This window comes from Drosophila guanche, unplaced genomic scaffold, assembly GCF_900245975.1.
Source record: "Drosophila guanche unplaced genomic scaffold, DGUA_6, whole genome shotgun sequence".
NCBI classification, from domain to species: domain Eukaryota; kingdom Metazoa; phylum Arthropoda; class Insecta; order Diptera; family Drosophilidae; genus Drosophila; species Drosophila guanche.
Genome location: NW_022995746.1, coordinates 1,696,535 through 1,719,154, shown reverse-complemented (window position 1 = coordinate 1,719,154; position 22,620 = coordinate 1,696,535). Strand labels below are relative to the sequence as shown.

At 44.9% G+C, this 22,620-nt stretch overlaps 3 protein-coding genes across 3 annotated transcripts; 2 read left to right on the top strand and 1 right to left on the bottom strand.

Moving 5' to 3' along the window:
• The first annotated feature begins 870 nt into the window (after nucleotides 1-870).
• LOC117581963 (microspherule protein 1-like) lies at nucleotides 871-2,095 on the top strand. The gene has a single exon (XM_034269448.1). The coding sequence runs from the start codon at nucleotides 921-923 to the stop codon at nucleotides 2,064-2,066; it is 1,146 nt and encodes a 381-aa protein (XP_034125339.1). The 5' UTR covers nucleotides 871-920; the 3' UTR covers nucleotides 2,067-2,095.
• Nucleotides 2,096-8,409: 6,314 nt separating this feature from the next.
• On the bottom strand, nucleotides 8,410-9,217 carry LOC117581918 (transmembrane emp24 domain-containing protein 5). The gene has a single exon (XM_034269388.1). The coding sequence runs from the start codon at nucleotides 9,153-9,155 to the stop codon at nucleotides 8,466-8,468; it is 690 nt and encodes a 229-aa protein (XP_034125279.1). The 5' UTR covers nucleotides 9,156-9,217; the 3' UTR covers nucleotides 8,410-8,465.
• A 10,768-nt stretch (nucleotides 9,218-19,985) lies between these two features.
• Nucleotides 19,986-22,336, top strand: LOC117582340 (cell division cycle 7-related protein kinase). The gene has a single exon (XM_034269991.1). It carries the CDS (start codon nucleotides 20,249-20,251, stop codon nucleotides 22,271-22,273), a length of 2,025 nt encoding a protein of 674 aa, XP_034125882.1. The 5' UTR covers nucleotides 19,986-20,248; the 3' UTR covers nucleotides 22,274-22,336.
• The last annotated feature ends 284 nt before the right edge of the window (nucleotides 22,337-22,620 follow it).

The window sequence follows — 22,620 nt, the reverse complement described above, 5'->3', positions numbered from 1 at the left end:
GAAGGAGCCATAAATTTCGCATTTGGCTGCAGCCTGAGAGAGAGAGAGCGAGAGAGAAACGCGCACGCAGCGGCCACAAATTGTGAGTTATCTTCAGGCCCAGGGCACAGGACCCAACCAGCATCCTCCTTGGCTGTTAACGTTGTTGTTGCTGCTGCTCCCGCTGCTGCAACTGCTGCTGCTGCATGCAAACACATTAAATTAAATTATTGTCACTGGGGCGACTGCATCTGCATCTGCATCCTTGTTTCCTTGTCCTTGTCGCTGTCGTTATTGTCCGCGCCTTAGTTCGGGCTTGTCGCCATGTTTGCCCCGACTTGTTCTTTGACTGCCATGCCATGGATGCTGCAGAGTCCCGTGGCCTGGAGTGGGCTCCTGCGTGGCTGCTAAATGTGCGCTAAATAGCTCGGCGACAAAGTATTTTACACAGTTTTGAGGCTTTTTTTGGAGGCCATGCCACGTTTCATTAGGCATTAGAAAGGCAATAAAGGGCATAATGGATGGTGCATGGGCGATATTTATGCAATTTTCCAACACTTGGAGAACTCACAAGTCCAGTTTCAGCTTCTGCTACACTTTTAAGAGTTTAACAACACTGATCAAGTCGGATTCGAAATGACAGTTTGTTTGTCAGCGCTTCAGCAGCAGCAAAAATAAATAGCAAAACAAGGGAAAATATTAGCAAAAAAAATTAAAATATAGAAAGCAAGTTTCAGCCAAGAAGAAAAATAGTTTTCTTGTTAAAAAATAACCCAAAACACAAGAAAATAACGATCCCTGACGTCGCTAACTCAACGGATCATCTGGTAAGTAAAAATCCTTCATATTGTTCTTTCAGAACTCCAACCTTTGACCATAGAATTTCCTGCACAAGCTTTGAGTTTTACCACAAAAAAGACTCATCGAATCAAACCTAGACCATGGATCGTCCCACCAAGCCAAACAAAGCATTTCGTCCAAAGAGCTCGCTACCCAAGCCACTTTTGGTGCCCAAAATTGAGCCTCTGGAACCACAGGAAGCCCCACCAAAGCCCAAGAAAACGGGTCTTTCGCCAACGGTAGGATGTTGGAAGCCAATTGACGACTTGGCTTTGATGATTGGTGTTCAGCAGACCAACGATTTGAATGTGGTGCACAGTGCCACAACGTTTTCGTGCAACTTTACGCTGCAGGAGGTGCAGCTTCGTTGGTGCGCCCTCATGTACGCCCCATCCATCTCCCGTTTGGCCCTCATGGGCATAGGGAATCTCCACCCAGAGGCGGCGGAAAGTGTGCACAAGAAGGCAATATTCAGCGGCAAGGAGGAGGCATTGCTGGCTAGCTTCAAGAGTACGGAGAGTCCCACGTTGGAGGAGTTTCAGCAGCTGCTCGATAAGAATGCGACCAGCTTTTGGCACACGCGCACCGCTCGGGATCTTGAGCGCAATTGGCTGCTCATGAAGAAGTATTTTTTGCTGCCCGATCAGGTGATAACACTCGATGCACCCGATTCAAATCCATGCAGCTTCTCAGACGTCGAAGAAGATATTTGCAATGCGGATCTGAAGGAGCCACTCGACGACGCCCTGGAGCAGGAGTTGGAGCTGCAAAATCGCCGCAACAAGCGTTCCGTTCGACTGCTGGAGAACGAAATGTCCCGCCTGTCCGTGCTGGTGGACTCTGCCATGGGCCCGAATGCTGGCAGCCAGGAGCTGGACAGCGAGACCATGGCCTGCCTGTGCGGCCAACAGGTGCGCTACTTGATGCAGCACAAGGAGATCACATTCGGCCGTGAAGGCAAAGACTCTTCGGTGGATGTGGATCTCTCGCTGGAGGGCAATGCATCGAAAATCTCACGCCAACAGGGCACCATCAAGCTGCGCAGCAACGGCGAATTTTTCATCTCCAACGAGGGCAAACGGCCCATTTTTGTGGCTGGCAAACCGCTGCTGCAGGGCCACAAGACACGTCTCGAACACAACAATCTGCTGGAGATTTATGGACTGCGCTTGAATTTTCTAATCAATAGCAATTTTATACAAGCCATGCGCCTGGAGAGCTCTAAGAATAAGGAGCTATTGATGTAGATTTGAAACTCAAGTGCCACAACGATTCAAGTTACCAAATATTTAATGAATTAATTATGGAGTATTTTTGGTAAATTAATCAATATTAAAATTTGTGGCACTTACGCTTCTTGGTTTTAGTTTGATTGGAATTCGGGGCTCAATTTCTGAGTAATTTTCGTGGAATTTACGGGCATCTACTGACTATGCATTCACCTCGAACTATAAGATTTTTACATCTAAATATTCTGATAACTGAACAAAGTCTTTCCTTGAGTTCCAGACATGCGAACATCTAAAATTCGATCAGTACTAAAAATCCTAGCACACAAACTTTCAATAAAAGAACGAATAGAAAAAAGCGACTTCTGTCTGCAGATAATCCCACCAAAAGTTATACATAAAAGACCCAAAATACCAGCTCAATCCACTAGAACTATATCTTTCTTGGAAACCTCCGCTTTTCCAGGGCATCTTTCACTTCGACTCTCACTTATTTGCCTTCACCGCTTTTATCTTTCTGTTAAAAACTTTGAACAGAAATTTGCACTTAGCCGCGCGTCAAGTTTTTTTTTGGCATGCTCATTATCTGTGGCTGACAACAACATTCAACCATTTTTAATAGCCACTAAATGGAAAAGAGTTAACAAAGGCACAGACGACACACACAGCTAAGGCACACACACACCGACAGAACACGCATTATTTTTATGGCCATTGTAATTTGGTTGGCGCTCAGTCGTGCGCTTCGCTGGTCGCTTTGGTCACTACTCCTTGGAGTAGTTCCCGTTGGGGCTGAGGTAGGGGCAAGTGCAATTTGTGGCAAGCTTTGACAGTGCAACGCATTAGCCCATCCCGTCATACACTTTTACAGCCTTTCTTTTCATGCGTTTGGCAAGTTGTGAAGGCAGCAGCTTGGCTTTAGCTTTAGCTTTGGGGCAAAGTCAAAAGCATTTTAATGAGCCACCAGTTGAGGTTTCCTTCCTCCGCCCCACTCCCCCCCCCCTCACGTGACTAGTAGCCATTTCGGGCAGGGGCTGGCACTGGGTCTGGTCGGAAAATGCAAATTTTTGTGACCCACGCAAGTTGCATATTCATGGCCCGAAATGCATTTGCGTGCATATCCCCTCTGCATATTTTTTGTTGCGATTACAACTTGAGGAGCAGTCAAGGCGAGTCGTAAAGCAACAACAAAATATTGTATATGCCACACATAAATTCACTCAACATTCAACATAGAAAGGCACTTTCCCTGCAACAGGGAGGGGCTGAGAGCAGAGCTGCAGCCTTGTGAAAGTGTAAAGTTTTCCCATCAAGAAAGATCTCTCGCAGCTCAATGAAAACTAAACAAAAGTTTGGCCAATTGCTGAAGGAACTGCGTCCTGTAAGAAAGTTCGGGCCAAAATAAGGAAAGCCAAAGGGAAAAGCAAAACAAAGCAGCGAAAAATGGAAAACAAGCAGTGAAAATTGGACAACTGTAGACTGCAGCAGCTAAGAAAATATTTTTGGGAATGCTGCAAAAGTGGGTTAATTTGCCAAAAGGATTCTTTGTGGCACACACACATGTCAGTATATGTGTGTGTGTGTGTTAGACCCACTCACATAATTGCCAAACCATGCAAAAGTTTCATTGTTTTTGAGCAGTTCCACTCGCTGCTGTCCAAAGTTTACTTCTGCTAAGAGGGAAAAGGCGAAAAGTGAGAGAAAAACAGAGAAAAATGAGAGAGCGAGAAACAAAAGCTTTTCGTAGTTTAAAGCATTGTGTGAAGTACAGATTAAACAGGCGTTTGATCAAGCAACTAAGCGGACACACACGCGCCAGCTAATAAGCAAGAAAAAGGTGCTACAGAATGAGCAGAGAAAATGTTAAAAAATACTTCTAGGCATGGCAGCAGATATTTGAATATTTCCTGTATTAAATATATTAATCATTTATCTATAAATGACCCTTTTGCAGTTGTAACTTAAGCAAAGCTAAAGGAAAGCTTAGATCTCATCTTCAGGCATAAAATCTACTAAATTCAGTTCCAATTGAATGTCCCAAGACACATTCAAACTGTGTGTTCCAAGGCCAAACTGTACACCAGTAAACTTGCCTCAATGTGTGCCTGTCACTTGCTGGCAGTCGCCTTGAACGAACGGTCAGCAAAAAAGCTAATTAGTAATTTATTTTTAGCATTTGCCGCATATTAAATTTTTGCACAGAACTTAATTCATGTTGGCAGACAGGCAGCCAGAAGGCCAAAAGAAGCAACTGGCAAAGGCACAGGCAAGTGGCAAGTGGCAAGTGGCAAGTGCCCACTGAGGCATCGCTCGCCAGTGCTGTAAATGGCCTCCACAACATGCAATTAATTGTGTCATTGTAGCCATTAACCAGACAGTTGAGCAGTAACCCAATTTGTTCGCTTGATTATGGAGGGAGGAGCCACTTGACCGCCGCCCCCTAATGGCACGAGCAAATGGAGCTGGCCACAACCCAGCTGCCAGCCAAGGAGATCCCAAAATGTTCATTGTGTGTGCCAGTTTGCAATTAAAACGCCCCTAAAATAAAAGAAAATACGAGTAAATAGAGGACCCAGTGGAGAGGCAGGGCAGGGCAGGGCAGAGCAGGGAGTGAGTGTTCTTCGAGTGAGCATTAAGGTTCTGCTGGCATATGTCTTGATATGTCAGTTGACATGCATAATGAAGAGGGACTCCCTCATCCTTATTCGAGCATTCTTAATGTGATACCTTTCGGAGATGAAAGGTTCTGGCAAAACACGTGAACTTTTGTGATAAAATGGAATCATAAATTAGTTGCTACTCAGGGAGAACTCCAAGCGTCTCAGGGAATTACAAAAAAATTAATAAGAAACGAGCATAATTTAGTGGCGAATATGTTGGGAGTTTCTTGGGACTGGATTTGAGTTTCTTGGATGCCAAATCTTGTGTTCAGCTCTAAACTCTCTGTGCGTATCTTCCAGCATAATCTCCCTGTCGTTATCAGGCTCTATTGTTACGTCCGACCTTAGCTGCACGCGAAATCCAATTCCACATGCCACATTTGACACAACAGCCAAGTGATTGCATTACAAAGACAATGTTGCAAGGTGTGAGATGTCCAAGTCGCTGCCACATGTGCCATGTGCCATATTCATGAAACGCTAATGAGGGCGCCATGCAGTCCGCTGATGCGGCCGACCACATCATAATGGTGATTGTTTGGCGGGAGGGAATGCCATGCCCTGTGGCCGCTGGCAAATTGCTTCAAGGAGTTGCTGAAATCTCTAGAGATGCCTGCAGAGTTCCTTATGGAACTGACACACTTTTGATTAGCAAATAAAATGCTACTAGCATTTATTGAAACGATTTTAATAACCTCTCAACCTGTGCTTCTACTTTGCTTTTGTGTGTCTGTCTGTGGGGGGGGAAATGCATATGAAAAGCTTTGCGTTTTATGCATCTTTTGTATGCCACAGGACGAGCCACAGAGAGTGCGCCTCAGGTACTTAATCTAACATCGTTGCATGCCCCATCGTCTGCCGTTGCTGTTGCTGCTTGCCATTGCTGTTGTTGTCATCATCATCATCTCTATTCAGAGCTCGTGCTGTGTGGCATAAACCAAATATATTCTATATTCAAATGCACATTTCCTCCCAACACCAGCCCTTTTGTGGCCTTTTGTGCAGCCCTGTGGCATGCGAAACCAACTGTGTTTAGGGCTGCATTTTGGTTTATCAGTGGCAGGAAACTCGCTCTATCTCTTTCTCCAGCTCCCTGTGGAATATTGAATTTTATTTGTTTGACTTTTCCATTAATATTTTGTCAATTGACGCCCGGCAAACATATTGATAGGAATATTTATGTTGGTTTTTGTTTTGCCTTTGCTTTTGTTTTGTTTGTTGAGGTTTTCAATTTGCGAATATTTGTGCTCTAATCTGCTAATGCTTGGGGTAAGCTCTTGGCTCCTGCCACTCAAAATTCTTCAAATATTCAGAATGTAAACTTAAAGCAAAAACACTTTAAACACAATTCAGTCAGTGCTTGAGTTTCGCTTTATTTTCTTTTCCCATTCGCATGTCCCTCATTAAGCATTGAAGGAGATTTCAGGCTGATGACAGCTGGCGCCAGGCAGACGCTGGACAACCACGGATTACATCTGACGAAAGAGCTTCCAGCTTCCAGCTTCCAACTACAGTCTCTGTCCCTGACTTCTTCTCGTGGAGGAGCCCAGCCCTTTTCTTGTACGTGTAATATTGCCCCGCGGGCCGCGGCCATAATTTGATCGTTAAAAAGGCCAGCCAACGCGGCCATTTGCCGACGCCTTTTTGCATCGTTTGCCCAAGCTCCAATTAAATGTCCTTTTTAACGATTGTGCAGCATTTGCAGTCCGTGTAATGAAATTAACAGCAATGCCAATGGGCCACACCGAGCGGACTCTGCACCATATCCTGCTGTGGCACTGATAAACGATCGCAAAAACCCCCAGACCCAATCCCAAGCCCAAGCCCAATCCCATTCCCATGTCCCTGCTTGGCTTTGAAATGCCACTTAAGTGTAACGTAAAACTGCCATTGAAATGCGGGCAGCATTAAATTGCCAAGAAATATACGAAGTATACAAAGATACGTGGTGTGTGTGTGTGTGTGTCTTTCCCTTTTTTCGGTGTGGTATAATTCCATGGATGAATTCCATGTGTGGCTGGGGATCAGGGAACTGGGGACGTCACTGCCAGGGTGTGTCTGTCAGCCATAATTGCAGGCCAACGAAGGAATTATTTATTATACTCTATGCAGAAAAGTATTTGCACTTTGGAACGTTTTTTGCTAGGAAAAAGGAGAGAGATCTCTCTGATCGCTACCAGTGAAAATCTTGCTCAAGAGTTAAGTAAACAAGTAGAAAATTCTTGGTATAAAATTATAATAAAATAAATAAAATACGAGTAATTTTCCCACCACTACCATTTGTCGATCTCTATGTCTGTACCTCTCCCAGTGGGGCTTAGCAGAGATTTGGGACAACTTGGAGTGAAACGGATTTTTCATTTAACGAATAAAAAGTTCTTAAATTGTTTGTAAATGTGATTAAAATTGCAGTAATATATTTTTTGTAACTATATTAGGAACAAAATCATTACAATTAGAGAACTTGTTTGTGTTTTTCTTTGACCTTTAGAAGATATTTGCTTCATATATTATGTCACAGCCGTCGAATAAGTGGAAGATAATCAGCAAGATCTCTCTTATAAATAGTTTATTTGCCAATATTCTTATAGGTTTATTCTTGTAGATAAGCTCAGAAAACTTAACAATGAAAAGTATTTCAAGTCTGTAAATTTTTGCCAAATTGAATCAAAATCGAAAATGGCGAAAAAGCTCAAGTGCAAGTGTATTCTCGGCTTCTCCACTTATGGCAGAACACACACACATCCGCCACTACAGCGACTTTTGCCACGTTGAAGCACTTGGCTGGCCACAGGTGGCGCTTTAATTTGCACCTTTTACTGGCGCCTGGGAGCCCTGTCAACGCGGCTGATGTTGGTGGCCGCAGCGCCTCACCCAAAAGTCCGTGCCGCAGTGAGAGTCAGAGTCGGAGGTCCGAAGCGCAGCTCGAAGCGAAGGCTAAGTGAGCCACTATGTCAGTAAGCCCCCCAGGAGGATGTAGGGGCGCAGCAGAGAGGGAGAGGGAGAGGGCAGGGTAGGGTGCGACGCTGGGGAGTAATTAACACTGCGTCGGAGATGGAGCTGACGGCGCTGGGTAAACACAATGGGAACCGGGAACCGCCGCAGTCGTTAATTACGACAACAATGCTGCAACACACGCAGCAGCGGCAATGCGGGGCGTGGCATGCCACAGAAGTGGCAGTGGCACCAGGTAGGGCCAAGGAGCCAAAAGGTAAATGGAAGAAGAAACGGAAGTGTAAATTGCTGCTAGAAGCAGCCACACAATCAGCGTGGCCAAAGCTAAGGAAACAGTCTAAAAGCTGCAAAGATTAGTTCCAAGAAAAGTGAGCGAAATGAATCCTTAGCAATATTTAAGGGCGGGGAGATAAATACAGATAAAAGCGGCAACGATTAGCTAAGGATTAAGTGCAGGAAATTGATAACTTGTGCGGGTATTTAATGATAAAGAAAAAGGCTGGAAAGAGTAGTTGGAGGTGCAGTTCGAGGGGTCAAAAATAATAGAAATGGTTCAGGAGAAAGGCATCATCGAAATAGCATTTGATGTAGGAATAAAAAGATAGATACCTTCCAAAAAAGAGCACTCCAGTGTCCGTACCCATTCCCCAGAATCTGCATCATTATATCAGCCTTAAGATAAAGCCTTCACAATATACTGCTAGCAGCGTTTTCTCTGCAATTTCCTTCCACTTCCCCACAGCTACTTCCATTATCAATAATCCTTTAATTTACTCAAACAAAATCATCAAAAACTTCTCAATTAAAACCGCTGCCACAGCTTGTGCAGCGTTCCATTGGTGCTGAAAATGCTGCGCAGCATAAAGACCTGCAGCATGCCCACGAAAATCATGGCCAGAAACTGAACCCCGGACCAATTGTTGACCATGTCATAGTTGGATTCGGCCAGCTTGCGATCGCGTGCCTCATGTGCCCTTATGTAGTCCTGTGTCTGTCGAGAGCGCATCAGATTCACCTGCACCTTGTTGATGTAATCGCTGAGACCGGTGAAGATCGACTCAAAGTGATAGTCGGTGAGCATTTCCTTGCGCAGATCGCGCACCTCCTGCGCCTCGTAGTCAGCGGCTGCCACTTCCAAGGAGAACGAAACAATTTTCTGGTTGAATGTGCTGATGGTGTTGTCGAAGCACAACTTGTAGATGCCCATCTCCTCGGCCACCAGCTGCAGGTTGCTCTTGTCCTTCTTGTCATCGGCGGCCAGTATCTTGCGCTTGGGATCCATCAGCGTGAAGCTGATGTCCCGGTCCCCATGGCCGCCAGCAATCACCTGGTAGTCTATTTTGATGATCTCTGTGGCGGCCACTGGCTGATGGAAGCACTCCATGCGTCCCGGATCCGCATAGATGGTCAAACGTTTATTAAATGGTTCCGCGCGGACCAGCACGGGCAAACCAATGAGAGTCATGATGATGCAACAGACGATTTGGAACATTTTTGCTGTGATTTCTACTCGGCTCTAGCTCGCTCTCAGTCGATTGCTGAGGGAAGCAATCTTTGTGTGTGTTTTTGGGGAACTGAAACCAAAGGCCTACTGGATGTTACTGCCACAAGCAGTTACAGAGATACAGAGATACAGATACAGATACAGATACAGAGAGATGCACGCAGAAACAACTGCTAAATGCAGCTTTTAATAGCCAGCGGCATTACAACTGTGCAACAGCAGCAGCACAGCAGCAACAAAGTGCATAAAGGGTATCCTCTATATATCCATTTCAACCTGCCCTTATCCCTCCTCCCTGCCTCCCTCTATGCAGCGCCCCTTGCCCACTCCCTGCCTGCTGCTCGCTGGTTGAGGGTTTTCCTGCGAAAAACTAAAAGCAACAGCATCAAAAGGAATATGAATTGGGGTCGATGTGTAAATATTTGTCAACGGTAATGGAAATTTATGCTACCGTTGCTGTTGCAGCTACTGCCGCTGCCGCTGCCTCTACCTCTCTCATGCTGTGGCATGGGCGTGGCTTTGCATTTTTTTTTTAACTGTTGGCGACGGCCAGAGCAAGGGACATAAAAAAGAGTAGGAGAAGCGTTAGCAATATCGATGCGAATGCCAGGCTGCCAGCACGGATACTCTTTGGTGCGAGACAAGTTTAGAATTGGTTTTGGAGATGGAATCAGCTTGATTTGGAATGTAATTGGGATGTTGGCAAGGGGACTTAGACGTCGAAGAATGTTATGTGCAGGTGCCTAATCAGCTGAAGGATTGATTGATAGATGTGCAAATATGAAACGATACGGAGCAATATTCGTGATTTTATTTCTTACAAAATTCTTAAAAATTCATTCAGAATTTGTACATTCTTAGAGGTGTGCTTCATGGCTCGCAAATCTCCCTCTGATCTAAACATAATTTTGATGATAATTAAATCCATTTATTTATTTTCTTAATCACAAATATTCCCATGAATTTCTCCTGTCTTCTTAAGGCCCTCGCCTTGCCTGTTTTTATGGCTTATTTCACACTGGCTTCACACTTTTTAACTTTCACATAATAAGGAAGCAGTTTTCCTGCAAAGTCTCCGCCTGCCACACTGCTCCCATTTAGCTTCTGCCCACACCTTCAATTGTATAACCCAACGAAGCAACCCTCTGACGAAAAGAGTATTCCAGAACAGCGCCTGCTGCCGTTTTAGGAGCCAAACCAAAAGAAATAAAAATAGAGAAAGGAGCGAATGAGCAAGAGGAGTGAGAAAGAGGTGGGAGAAAGGTGAGCGAAAACGGGGAGAGCGAAACAAAAAGAAGTAAAAACAGCAAATGCTTGCGTTTGGGCAAAGAAACTTTACAAATAGACACACACACACACACACGGACACACACGGAAACACACTGCTACTCATACATGAGCATTTTACGCCCACGAATACACCCACCCACACACACCCACACTCGCACCTATTCTCTCATGTTTAGTTGCATTTGTTTGCGCACTGCAACGCGTTTTTTTCCAGCTTTTTCTCTGCCCTTTTTTGGGTGAGGGGTAGTAAACTTTTGCGGGGAAGGTGTGTGCAGGCGGCAGAGGAAGGGAAATAGTTGCCTTAAATTAAAAGTAAATCAACAAAACAGTTAAGCAGCTTTTACTCCCATTTGTCTGCTATTTCCAAGCCAATTTTTGAGTAATTTTGCAATACTTCTCTGCCCTTCCTATCCCATTTTTATTTAATTTCTTTAAGTGTATCTCGTTCTTCGTTCTACCCTTCCCTTTCCTCTCTCTTGCTGTATTTTTGGCTGTGCATAAAAATTTCAACGGCCGGCCTGCACTTCAGTTTTTGGTTATTTACTTTACAACAAGAACAAAAAAATCGTGCGATGAGCACACCCAGGCGACCCCTGACTCCCACTACACACGCTTCTCCCCCTGCATCTCCTGCCCCTGCACCTCGTACTAGAAAGAGCAAAAACTTGCATTCGCGACGTTGTTGAAATGCCGGCGGCTGGAATACGCAGTCGAAGCATGAAAGCTGCAAATAGGACGCATAAAAAATGTGTTTCCCTGGGTCGTCTGCAGGTGATGGCAGCTCCGCAGAGAGCGGGATGCCACACAGCAGAGTGGGTGTGTGTGTGGGGCAGGTTGTGTGTCTTACAGCGTGAAATGTTGAAGGCGTTGGCAGCTGCAAAGTAGCCGCCACGGGAGTCCTGCCAGCTCTGGTACTTTGACTCATTCGAGCATGTTCTGCCTTCCCCCCTGTGCCACCCTCTCTATCACCATCCTGAGCTGTGTGTTTGTCTGGGGTGTGTGTATCTGTGTGAGTTTCCTGTGCGCCACTGCATGCGTGTGTGTGTGTGTGTGTGCATGTTGCTTTAGTTGATTGTTTGCTGGAGGCGCTTCAGGTGTTAGGACGTTTACCATTAGAAGGTGGGAAGGGTGACATGGTTGGGGTGTAGCCGTTGGAAGCCAATTTAATTTGATGAAATTAAGAGATGGCCAAGACAGACACAGACAGAGAGAGCGAGAGAGAGGTAGCTGGAAAGATGAGCAAAGAAGAGACAGAAAGATACGTCAAAAGCTGGCCTGGAAAGCTGAGCAAAGTGCGAAAGGATACCCAAAGAGGAGGCAGTGCAAAAACTTCAGACGACAGACAGCCTTAATTTAATAGCACAAATTTGCAGACTTTTGCTTTTGATAATCCAATTTTTAAATTCAATATTTTTACTCCAACACGTGGCAAGCGGATCATAAAATTATTATGGGCAGAATTTACTAAGCGGATTGTCCTTTGGCTATTGGAAACTAAGAATAATAATTATCTTTTTTAAATTAATATTTTTATTATTTTATGCAGAAACTGAGCAAGAAATTGGCACATTTTTTAGATATTTTTTTATCCCAAAAGCAAGTCAAATTATTGGTTTCAAGAACTCAAAAAAAATCAGATTAATATCTTTATGCGGTGCATTATTTTACGAATTATTTCCGAGAAAGGAACATGTAGAATTTCCTCCCCCAAACATTCAAAATTCACCAAAAAATGCTCAAATTCTTCCAAAATCTTTCCTCCGACAAATTCCACATTGAAGTTTCACATTTCCCAGTTTATTCTCTCCCAGAAAACTCTTTGGTATTAGTCCTAACTCCAATCAATCTTCGACCTTTGTCCTCGTTATTAAATCACAGTCTCAGCCTTTGACAACTGCAACACCCAGCGAGAGCTGGGTCCTTGCCCGCTCTGCCAGTCAGTCTGTCTGTCAGACTGATTATTTGGCTGACAGATGGCCTTAAGGCGCTGTGGGTGGCTGCTGGGGGCATTGGTTAAATTGACCCCAAAAATTGTGAAGGTCAGCCACAAGAATGAGCTCATGAATTATTAAAGACACAACAACAGGCAGCAGCAGCAGCAGCAACCACAAAAGCAGCAACAAAATTTGACCCTAATCCCGAAGCTCAAGGTTCGGTTCGGTTTGGTTCGACTTCTGCCAATGATTGCAAAATGGAACTACAAAATTGTTGGCTGGAAAACAAAACCTCAAAATGCCACAGAAAGATGCTCGAAACAATCTTTCGACGAGGGGGAGGCCAACATTCTTTGACCAAAAGCCAAGGTCCAGCTGGCAAAAGGACTCCAAAAGGACTGCTGGGTCTTCGTTCCTCGATGTGCTACTGCAAAAGTAGCACTTTAAATTAATGAACTGAGATTAAGCAAGACAAATTGTTGTGAAGGCGCTTCGGGGGCTTCTTTCTGCCTGCTGAACATTTTCTATAAAGGCAAATTGTTTTTCGTTGGAAAATATATTAATTTGTATTTTGTGTTTGTTTGTTTCTTCGTGGTTCGGTCAACCGCACTTCGGTCTCCACACTCCCCCCTTGCAGCCTCAATAAATATACAATTTATTGTTATTGATATTTGTGTAAACATTTCTGCTCTCCTCTGTCGTTTTCAATCTCTTTTCCATTTGGCTCTCCAGCTGCAATTAAGAATTTAAGAGCCCGAAACGTGGCTGAGTCTGTCGATGGTTTGGGGAAAATTGAATGAATTTTCACTGGGACAAGCAGTTGACAAGTATGGGAAATTTATAGCAACTGCAGCAGCAGGCAAATACATTTATTCAGTGTAAAATGCACTGCGAGAAATTGGGGTTTAAGTGTGGAATTATTTTAGATAAAAAAACAAAAAAAATTTTTTCAGATAATTTTTTGTTTTTTTTTTCTTTGTCTAAAAAGTTTTCAAAATTATCAACTTTTATTTCTCTCAGTGTCGCACACTTTCACTTGTCACCAAGCAACTAAATCTCATGGGGAAAATGCATTTTCTTTTTCGTTTTTTTGTTGTCTTTCCGCATAAGAAAATATTCATTGAATTTTGTAGCAACAAACGACAGAGTTGTCTGTCAGGCCAATGCAGCAGTAGAAACCAAAGCAATTTTCATGGAAATTTATTGCCCACGAGTGACCAGAAAGACAGCAAAAAAAACTGTAGAGCAGGACACTGTTCATCAGGTTGCCAGCAAGGAGATAGCGAGCGAGAGAAATGCTGGGGAATTATGCCATTAGATGTTTGAACTTTTGCGCCACGCTAACCATCCCAAATAGATAAGCAATTTCCGTGTACAACTTGCAGAACGAGAATAAAACGCAATGGAGCAACAATTTCCAATCGGAAGGCAGGGAGGAGGACTCTCCCTGTGGCAAGGACATTTGTGGCAGCTTTAGCCAAAAAGCTCTTCAAAGTGCTTCTTAACTAAGCTTAAGAGCAATGCCAACAGCAACAGCCACAACTTCGATTTGGTGTGGAAATTGCAGTCATCCCTCCCCCGCACCCCTCACACTATTTTCCTGGCTTTTCCTTGACAACTTTTCAGCTGTTATTTGTTCTTATAGTTGTTCTTGGTGGGGTTGGGGTTTTACTTTTTCCCTTTTGGTGCATTGAAGTGTGACAAAGTCGCCAACGCTGCAACGTTGCGGCTATTAGTTGGGTCGCTAAGGTGGCTTTAAGGTCCACAACTTGAGCGGGAGACAGGGCGCGGTGTAAGGGCAAAAGATGCGGGTTAAAGTTCCACTTTGTGGCACGGCGTTTATGGCGCATTGAAGATGAGATTTGTAGCTGGAATTTGAGTGGAAGATAGGCATGTAGCTGCCCAAGTTCCAGGACATATTTAACCTCTTCTCCTGCCTGTTAATCCCTTAACTGAAATCACTTCTAATACTCGTTCATTCCGCTAATTCAATAAATAGCAAAACATTTGGCAAACAGCAAAGATAACAAGGGAATTCGCCAGGCTTAAGTCAAGGACTCACCGCATAAACGGCAGCAGCAAGAGAAGCAGCAGTAGTCGCTGTAGATGGCGACTTCAACTAAGCTCATTTGTGGTTGCCATTTGCGGTAGTGGTGCGGCGGCAGGCAGTATCCCCCGAGGTGGAATCGCTGAAATCCTTGGGCAGCCAAGCGTGGCAGCAGTGTGGCGACCTGCCCCCGACCTGGCCAGCCACTTCGATGAGTGGCAAAAGTTTCGTGGGTTGCCTTCATTTGTGGTTAATTTTGGTTGCTCCTGCTTAGCTCCGGCCAACTGTCACAACCTGAAGACGCAGACAGGATACAGGAGAGACACTTTGGAGCAAGTGCAGTCCTTGCAGCGTTGTCCTTTGGTGCTTTTGGCTACCTCTTAGTCGCCTAATTTCCGTCGCTCCTTTACCACTGATCCTTCCTGAGCACTAATTGGGGGACACACAGCCGAAAATCTATAAACAGGCAGCCCCCAAATCCTGTCTCCTTATCGTTGTCCTTGTACTTGGCGCTGGCACTGGTTCGTGTGTCCTCCGTTTAATGTGCGTCCTTAAGCACAATAAATCTGTTTATCTCTGGCAAATGTCCTGCCATCCTGCTGGAGTCCTTGCGGTAGTCCGTGGTGGTCCGTGGTGGTCTGCTTAAAAGTTAACCTGAACAACGATAAAAAAGTTTCCCTTTGCCTGCTGTTGCTTTTCCTTTGTGTTTTTCCCCTCCCCGCTTTTTGTGTGTCTCTGTTGTCCTGTTGTCCTGTTGTCCTTGCTGGCAGGCGCAAAATTTGTTAGCTATTTGTGGCGGATAATCCTCGTAGAAGGACAGCAGGGACACACGGCAGAGTGAAGCCTCCACAGCCACATGGCAGCATCAATCATCAGCGGGGAAATTAAATTGCACTTCGGCTTACCTCAGCAAAGGAAGCGGAAACGACAAAGGCAACGCAACGCAACGACAGGAGCCGCAAAACAAACAACAAGCCAGAAAAGGGCTAATATGAGAGAGGATCGAAAGTGGTAATACCCTTAAAAGTAAGAGAAAGGAGTTGATGGAAAAGGGAAAGATATGGCAGCACATCTTTTATGACATTTGGTGGAACACTTAAGAACATTCGGATGGATTTAAGGTGCAGAAAATCGTGGAAAATGATTAATTTTACAATGCTCCACAGTTATAGAACGAAAACTCCACCATTGTGTCTTTCAATTTTCATTTCTGCACACAATAAAGACAATAATTTTAATGTTTCTTAATTATTACTAAATATTTCCTCTACTTTCTACGATTCTTCAAATGTTATAAGAAGTTTCTTCGGTAAAAGTCTAGAAATGAAGCAAAGACTTTAGAGTTAAAAATTAATACAAAATTCCAGCGATATTTCATATGAAAAACGAACACTTGTCATGACAATCTACATGGATTTCCAATGAATCAGTTTCAGAGAAGCACTAAATACATTTTAGATGCCTAACTACGATCTTAAAGTGCGAAATTTAACCAAAATGAAAGCCTAACTTTTGTTTTAATTCTTCCTAAATTATATGGCACTTATAAACAGCTCAAATCCCTTTAATTTCCTTCACTGTTGGTTACTTATTCCACCTCTAATACTTCCACTTACTGCTATATCTTCTCCGCTTCCAAAGATTCTCCATTTCTGGCTGTCACAAACAGATCTTCAAATCGAAAACACCCTCCTCTAGGCAGTTATTCAAAAAGACTGAAGCAATAGCAATGACAGAATCAAACAAAAGAGGATAGCCCAGGAAAGACTCAAACCCAAAGTCAGACACGATGGACAGACTGGCACGTACCCAGAAAGCCAAAGAAATGCCTTGGCCATTGGCCATTTTCTATGGGTTTACTTTTTGGGTTACGATACTGACACACCCACGGCCACTGCCAAAAATGTTTCCGTACACCGACACGGGTCTCTGTAGGCTTTAAGACTACATCCATGCCTCAGACCCCGCCTCAGACCCATGCCTCAGTCATTGCCTCCTTTTGTTGCGCTGCGGTCATTTGTGGAAGCCCCGTCCATCCACCACCTGTGCCGCCGCCATCAATTGCAACCGCAAAATGGCAAAACAATCAACAAGCAACGCGACGGGTGTTGCAAGATTCCAGCAAGGGTGAGGCAAAGACTATCGTCTAACCCCAGCACCACTATTCCACCCCCCCGTTCCATTACCACTTGGGGCAAAGACCCACGCCCCCCTGGTCAGCCGCAACGTGTTGCGAGTGAGGTAAGCGAAATTGTTTGCCCCGAAAACTGAAAGACAAAGGAGCCAAAGGTGTGTGGCAGTGGCGTAGGGAGAAATGGCAGAGGGAGAACCCACTGGAGTCGGTCGGCTCAGTCTTTATAGTCTCTCTGGAGTAGGGAGTTGCCTGGCAATTGCTTAGATTGCTGCCACTCTGAAATTGGATAGTTAGTCGAGTGAAATATGAGAGACTATCGGTGGGTGGGCAGGGGGAGCAGCCAAGAGTAGGGGCCATCAATATAAGAGGGGGAAGGACGCACTTTAAGGTTTTTATTGAAAACAAAAATTTAAAGTTGCTTTTTAGCTTACCTTTACTGCGGGAAGTTGCTGAAGTTTTTGCATGGAAATAGCTGGGCAGTGGGGAAAGGAGTCTTAAACCTGAAAAATAACAGAAAATGGAGATTATTCTTCATGTTAGGTGATAGATTTTGCATGAAAATATAGACACAGAATATCAGAGACGATATCTGTAATATTTCAGATATTCAACGCCCCTCCAATGCCTTCTAAAAGCTGGCAAAAATAGTTTAAAACAGAATTTCGAAGACTACACTTAAAATTTATATAAATCTTTAATATTATAAACAGCAATGGAATTTCAATTCCAGCAATTTAAACTCTAATTTCTTTTGTTTTTCCACTTGCAAAAAGAGCTACAATACATTCCCCTCTCTGCTATCTTCTAATCTTACTCTTTCCAATCTAAAAATCCAAGTCCTTCCACCTTCCTTCATAGACCGCCTATTACCAGCTATCCTCATTAGACTACCATCTTCAGCAGCTTAAAATGCCAAGCCAAAAAACCTATTTGTACACGGCAGCAAAGCAATCTAAGCAAATCGTTTTGTCGAGCTTAATTTCTAGTTTCTAACCTGTTTGGAAAGACCTTTCTCCCCACCCACTCGCCATGCTGGCACACCCACTCTCCTGGACGCTTTGAATGGCTAATCCCAACAGACTTTGGTGGAAAAGTTGGCAGCTTTTACGGCTTCACACGGTCGGCAGGCGGCTAGCGGATGGCGGAAGGTGGAAGGCGCCGCAAGGAAATTCGGTCAAAAGGGAGTTTTCGGATGCGCCGACGATGATGATGATAATAATGATGATGATGATGAAGTTCTGTGGCCCTTGGAGTTTTGTGGGCGATAGGATTCACACTCCCCCCACCCCAAACGGAAGTAGTCTCAAGTGTTGTTCTGCATTGTGAAGGAAGAATTCAAACTCCGTGGCAACTCTGGCGCAATTGACAATAGTTTTGCCGTCGAGTTTTGGTTCGCAAAAGACCAGCAGTTGCACTTGACTGCTGCTGCCATGAATGAGTGTGCCCCGCGCCCCCACGCCAACCCTTAGAAAGGAAAACCCAAATCGGAAAACAACGTTAAGGCAGGGCCTTGGGTAATTGTAGTATTCCCCCGGCTTTACCAACTTTTCTGCTTTGTTTTGGCAATTACTTCTCCTTGCCCAACCTTTGGTGAGTTTCATAATGAGCGAACACATTCAATTCTCATTTAGATTTTCGACAATGAAATTGCTTTCTAAAGAGGTCATTCGCAGTGGGCGTCATTCCCCGCCCTGCCCTCATAGATTTATGGAAATTTAATAATCCCAAAAACACACAAAGAGAAAAGTGGCAGAATAAAAGGAAAAACGTAACCAAAATTGAAGTAAATATTTGGAAAAAAAAAAAGAGGAAATAATTTTGAGACAATTTTTAAAAATAAATTCTAAAAACACTTAAAAATATTCAATAAAATCCATTTGTTGAGAATTTGAATTTTCAATGGATTAATTAATCATGTATTAGTATTATCAATTTAATTAATAATGATTCTTGTTAATTAATTTTAGATCACATGGGAAATATTTAATTATGAAATATTTTCAAATCATTTATTTTCATATTAATATAAAAAAGTGAAAGCTTTTATTTTTTCTTTTAATTCCCACTATTGAAATTCCGATATCTTAAATCGAAATATTAAAACTTCCTCGTCCATTTCTCTCAGTGTACCGCTGGGTCACCTTTTGTTAGGGTTTTTTTATGAGAACGATATTGTAATGTATTCATTGCACAGTACAAAACTTTAGTTTCAGTAGCAAAAACTAATAAACGACGCGAAAAAAAGGAGTTGCGTGAGGGCATGGATAGGGGAGATTTTATGGTCGGGATACTTCATAGACAGGGGGTGGATCAGGGGGATATGGCGGATATATAGAGGAAGCTGCACACCCGCACCCGCACCCGCAAACAATGGCTGCAATGGCAGCTGTTGCCGCGCTAAAACTTCGAGCATCAAGTGGAAAACAAGTGGACAGGCAGCTGATGTTGACACGGACTTTTTGCATGCCCCAGGGCGGGGCGCGAGCGAGTTCGAGCGCGCTGGCTGCTTGGACAGTTTTAGTGTCGAGCCCTGTAACGGTAAATTGCATGCGAAAAACGTTAGAAACAAAAATGAAAAAAGTAAAAACAAAAAAAGAGGATGAAGGAGTCACCGCTTGAGGGCGACACCGTACAGGCAATCAAACTCTGGCAGGAACACCAGCTGGAGGCACGGGACGGGAACGGGGTGTCAGTTTTTTCCCACTGCTGCTGCTGCTGCAAGTTTTCCCGGGGACTATACGAGATGACGGAATTGGTAGCTGGGTGTGGGGAAATATGAATAGAGCTACTCGTGAGTAAGCAAGTCAATGGGCAGGAGGGGGAGGTTATGAATATATTTTAGGGGTGGTGCAGGCAATGGTCAAATGCTCGAAAGGTGAACTGCTGGATATGTCAATCGGAATGGGATGATACTTTGACTTAAGTGACACATCGAAGTGGAAAAGAACAATGCAAGAATTTGAAGGAGAATGCGGAACATATTGAGAACAGAGATTAGCAGCTGAGAGATTTTTTAACACTGGATTGTCATGCTTATGCGAACCGAAGTGTGAGTGGAATATTGGGATAATTTAACTGGTAGTTCAAAGTTCGTTAAGCCTACAATAATAAACAATCTTCTAATTAATGATAAAGTACATTTGCATGTATAAAAGTGTAAACATTTAAATACAAATTCCAATTCATTTCTCAACTAAGTCGTTCCACAAATATTAACTCTGCTGATGCTCTCCCACTGGTTCTGTAAAGGTTAGAAAAGGTTTTAAAAATTTCCTAGTGGTATACAATCGTTCTTTGAAAGGTTCCTTAAAGCTTCCCATGCACCTGCTATAATTTTTCATGACTGTAATGACACTCGATAACATAAAAACTGCAACCCTACATTCATCAACTCCAGCGCGTCATTTAACTGTCAAAATCTCGCAATGTCATAACAATTCCGTTTGTAGTTTGTTTATTTAGTAAGTTGATACTTTTGTAGTACAAAATTAAAGCACACGAAAAACTCCAAGTACGCACGAAATTATTGTATCTTCAGCGCGGAACATCGCGTGAGGTTCGGCCAAGGCTCCACCAACAGCCCCAAAGAAATATTCAAATTGGAGTTGGGGATCCCCACAGCGTTCGAACCCCGGAAGAAGAAAAACGGAAGCACATTTGTAAATGGATAGTGCAGATGTTTACCAAATTGTTAATTGATCAAATGGACAGAAAGGTCCAACAGCAACAGCAGCAGCAGCAGCGACAGCTGCAGCAGGCAGCAAAATCACAGTTTCCCATGTGGACCCCAAGCAGCACCAAGGAGCCGCCAGCCGGCGCCATGGCTTCGGGCAGGACTTATCCATTGACCAAGAGCTCCACAGCCACGACGACATCGGGTGCAAAGTGTATGAAAAAAAAGAAATTTGTGCGTCCCAAGGAGGAGACCAAACTCATAGGCGAATCGGATGATCTGCCCGATGCGAATACGGGCAGGATGAATCGCTACTACAGCGCCAAGAACCCAACGACCACAGGGCAAGAACTCATTCTGCATAATCCCATCAAGACACACGATGTGGCGGAGAACATGTCAAAGCTGGCGAGAAGAAATGCGCTGAAGGAGCTGGCCGCCCTGCAGTCGCAACAGGCGCAATCGACCGACAAGAACGAGGACGCGCTGCGAGAGCTGCAGGAGAGCATTCCGGAGATAAGCAAAATCTTCGATGTGCACTGCCGCATTGGCAGCGGCACCTTCAGCAGCGTGCTGCTGGGCACACTGCAGCGGGAGCGTTGCCTCAGCGAGACGAGTCGCCGGCGGTTTGCCATCAAGCATCACAATCCCACGAATCATCCGGAGCGCATTCTGCGTGAGTTGGAGTGCATGTTCCGCATTGGCGGCGTGGACAACTGCATCGGCATCAATTGTGTGGTGCGCTGCAACGACAATGTGGCCTTTGTGATGCCCTACATGAGCCACGATCGGTTTCACGACATCTACCGCTCCATGGGGGTGCAGGAGGTGCGCAATTACATGCGGAATCTGCTCATTGCCCTGCGGCATGTGCACAAGTTCAGCGTCATCCATCGGGATGTGAAGCCCAGCAATATCCTCTACAATCGCCGCACCGGCAAGTTCCTGCTCTGCGACTTTGGACTGGCCCAGAAGATCGGCCCCGACGGCAGCATTGTGCAGTCCGAGCTGAGCAATGCTGCCGCGTTGGCTCTGATGCGGGACATGGAGGCGGCTCGGCATCTGATGTTGCAGGACGGCAACAGTGCCCAGGACGAGGTGCAGGAGTATCTCAGCTGCCAGCAAGAGCAGCGCGTTCGAGCTTTGGGCGGTGGCGTGGCTCAGGCTCTGGCTCAGGCTCCCCTCGGGTCCAAAAAGGATGTGGCCGTTCAGCGTGCGGACACTCAACGGCTGATCAATCGCCTGCGCTTCGTCAACCCAACTGCGGATCCCAACAACTATGTCTCTCCCACGAATGACAACAAGAAGGAGGTGCATGCCTCACGCGCCGGCACTCCCGGCTATCGTCCGCCCGAGGTGCTGCTGCGTTGCCCCACACAGACCACCGCCGTGGACATCTGGGCAGCGGGTGTCATCATGCTGACGACCCTGTCCTCGATGCATCCGTTCTTCAAGGCGCCCAACGACTGCGCTGCTCTTTCGGAGATTATCAACGTCTTTGGGGATATTCAGGTGCGCAAAACGGCCTTCATGATGGACCGTTTGGTGCTGCTCACCCAGAAGATGACCGCCCTGGATCTGCGGCGTTTGTGCATGAGGTTCCGCCTCGCGGATCACTTCATATCGATGGACGTGCTTCGGCGTCATTGCAAGGCCGATGGCACTGTGGAGGCGTGCAAGAGCTGCGAGCAGGCGACCTTCAACTGCCTCTGCCGCCACACCAGCCACAAGATTGAGAAATACGAGGGTTTGGACATCTTCCCAGCCCATGCCTACGATCTGCTGTCCCGCCTGCTCGAAGTGAATCCACAGAAGCGCATCTCCGCCGATGAGGCGCTCAAGCATCCGTTTTTCAGTGATCAGCATCGCCTTGTGTCGGGCATTTCCCTGCAGCAGCAGCATCAGCAGCGACTCCTGCAACAGGAGCAACAGAAGGGGCCAGCATTTCGTGTAAGGGAAACCCTGCCAGCGGCTGCTGCCCGCACCCTCAAGCCCTACGTCTGCGGCGCACCCGATGCTCCAGCGTAAAAATTCAACATGAAGAAATGTCCACAAAATTCCCAACGAAAAATATATAGTAGGATTTTTGCACATTGTTTTTTTGTTATCATTTTCAAGCAGCTCTTTGGACACCCGTACACTCCTTTTCTACAGATAAATATCTGCTCTTTCCTGTGTTTTCTTTTTCAATTATTTTTATTAAATTCATTGTTCTTATTGTTTGCAAAAACCACACCTTTCCCTTTACCTTCTGCATAACCTTCATTCATTTGTGGCTTTGCTTTGCTTTGACAATCATTATTGTTTGCTACCCTTTGAACATGCAACAAGAAGAGTCTTTTGGACTGGAATCAATTCAAATATGTCCCTCATTT

Coding starts and splice junctions, on each gene's coding strand:
- LOC117581963 (XM_034269448.1), top strand. CDS start 921: ATGGATCGTCCCACCAAGCCAAACAAAGCATTTCGTCCAAAGAGCTCG.
- LOC117581918 (XM_034269388.1), bottom strand. CDS start 9,155: ATGTTCCAAATCGTCTGTTGCATCATCATGACTCTCATTGGTTTGCCC.
- LOC117582340 (XM_034269991.1), top strand. CDS start 20,249: ATGTTTACCAAATTGTTAATTGATCAAATGGACAGAAAGGTCCAACAG.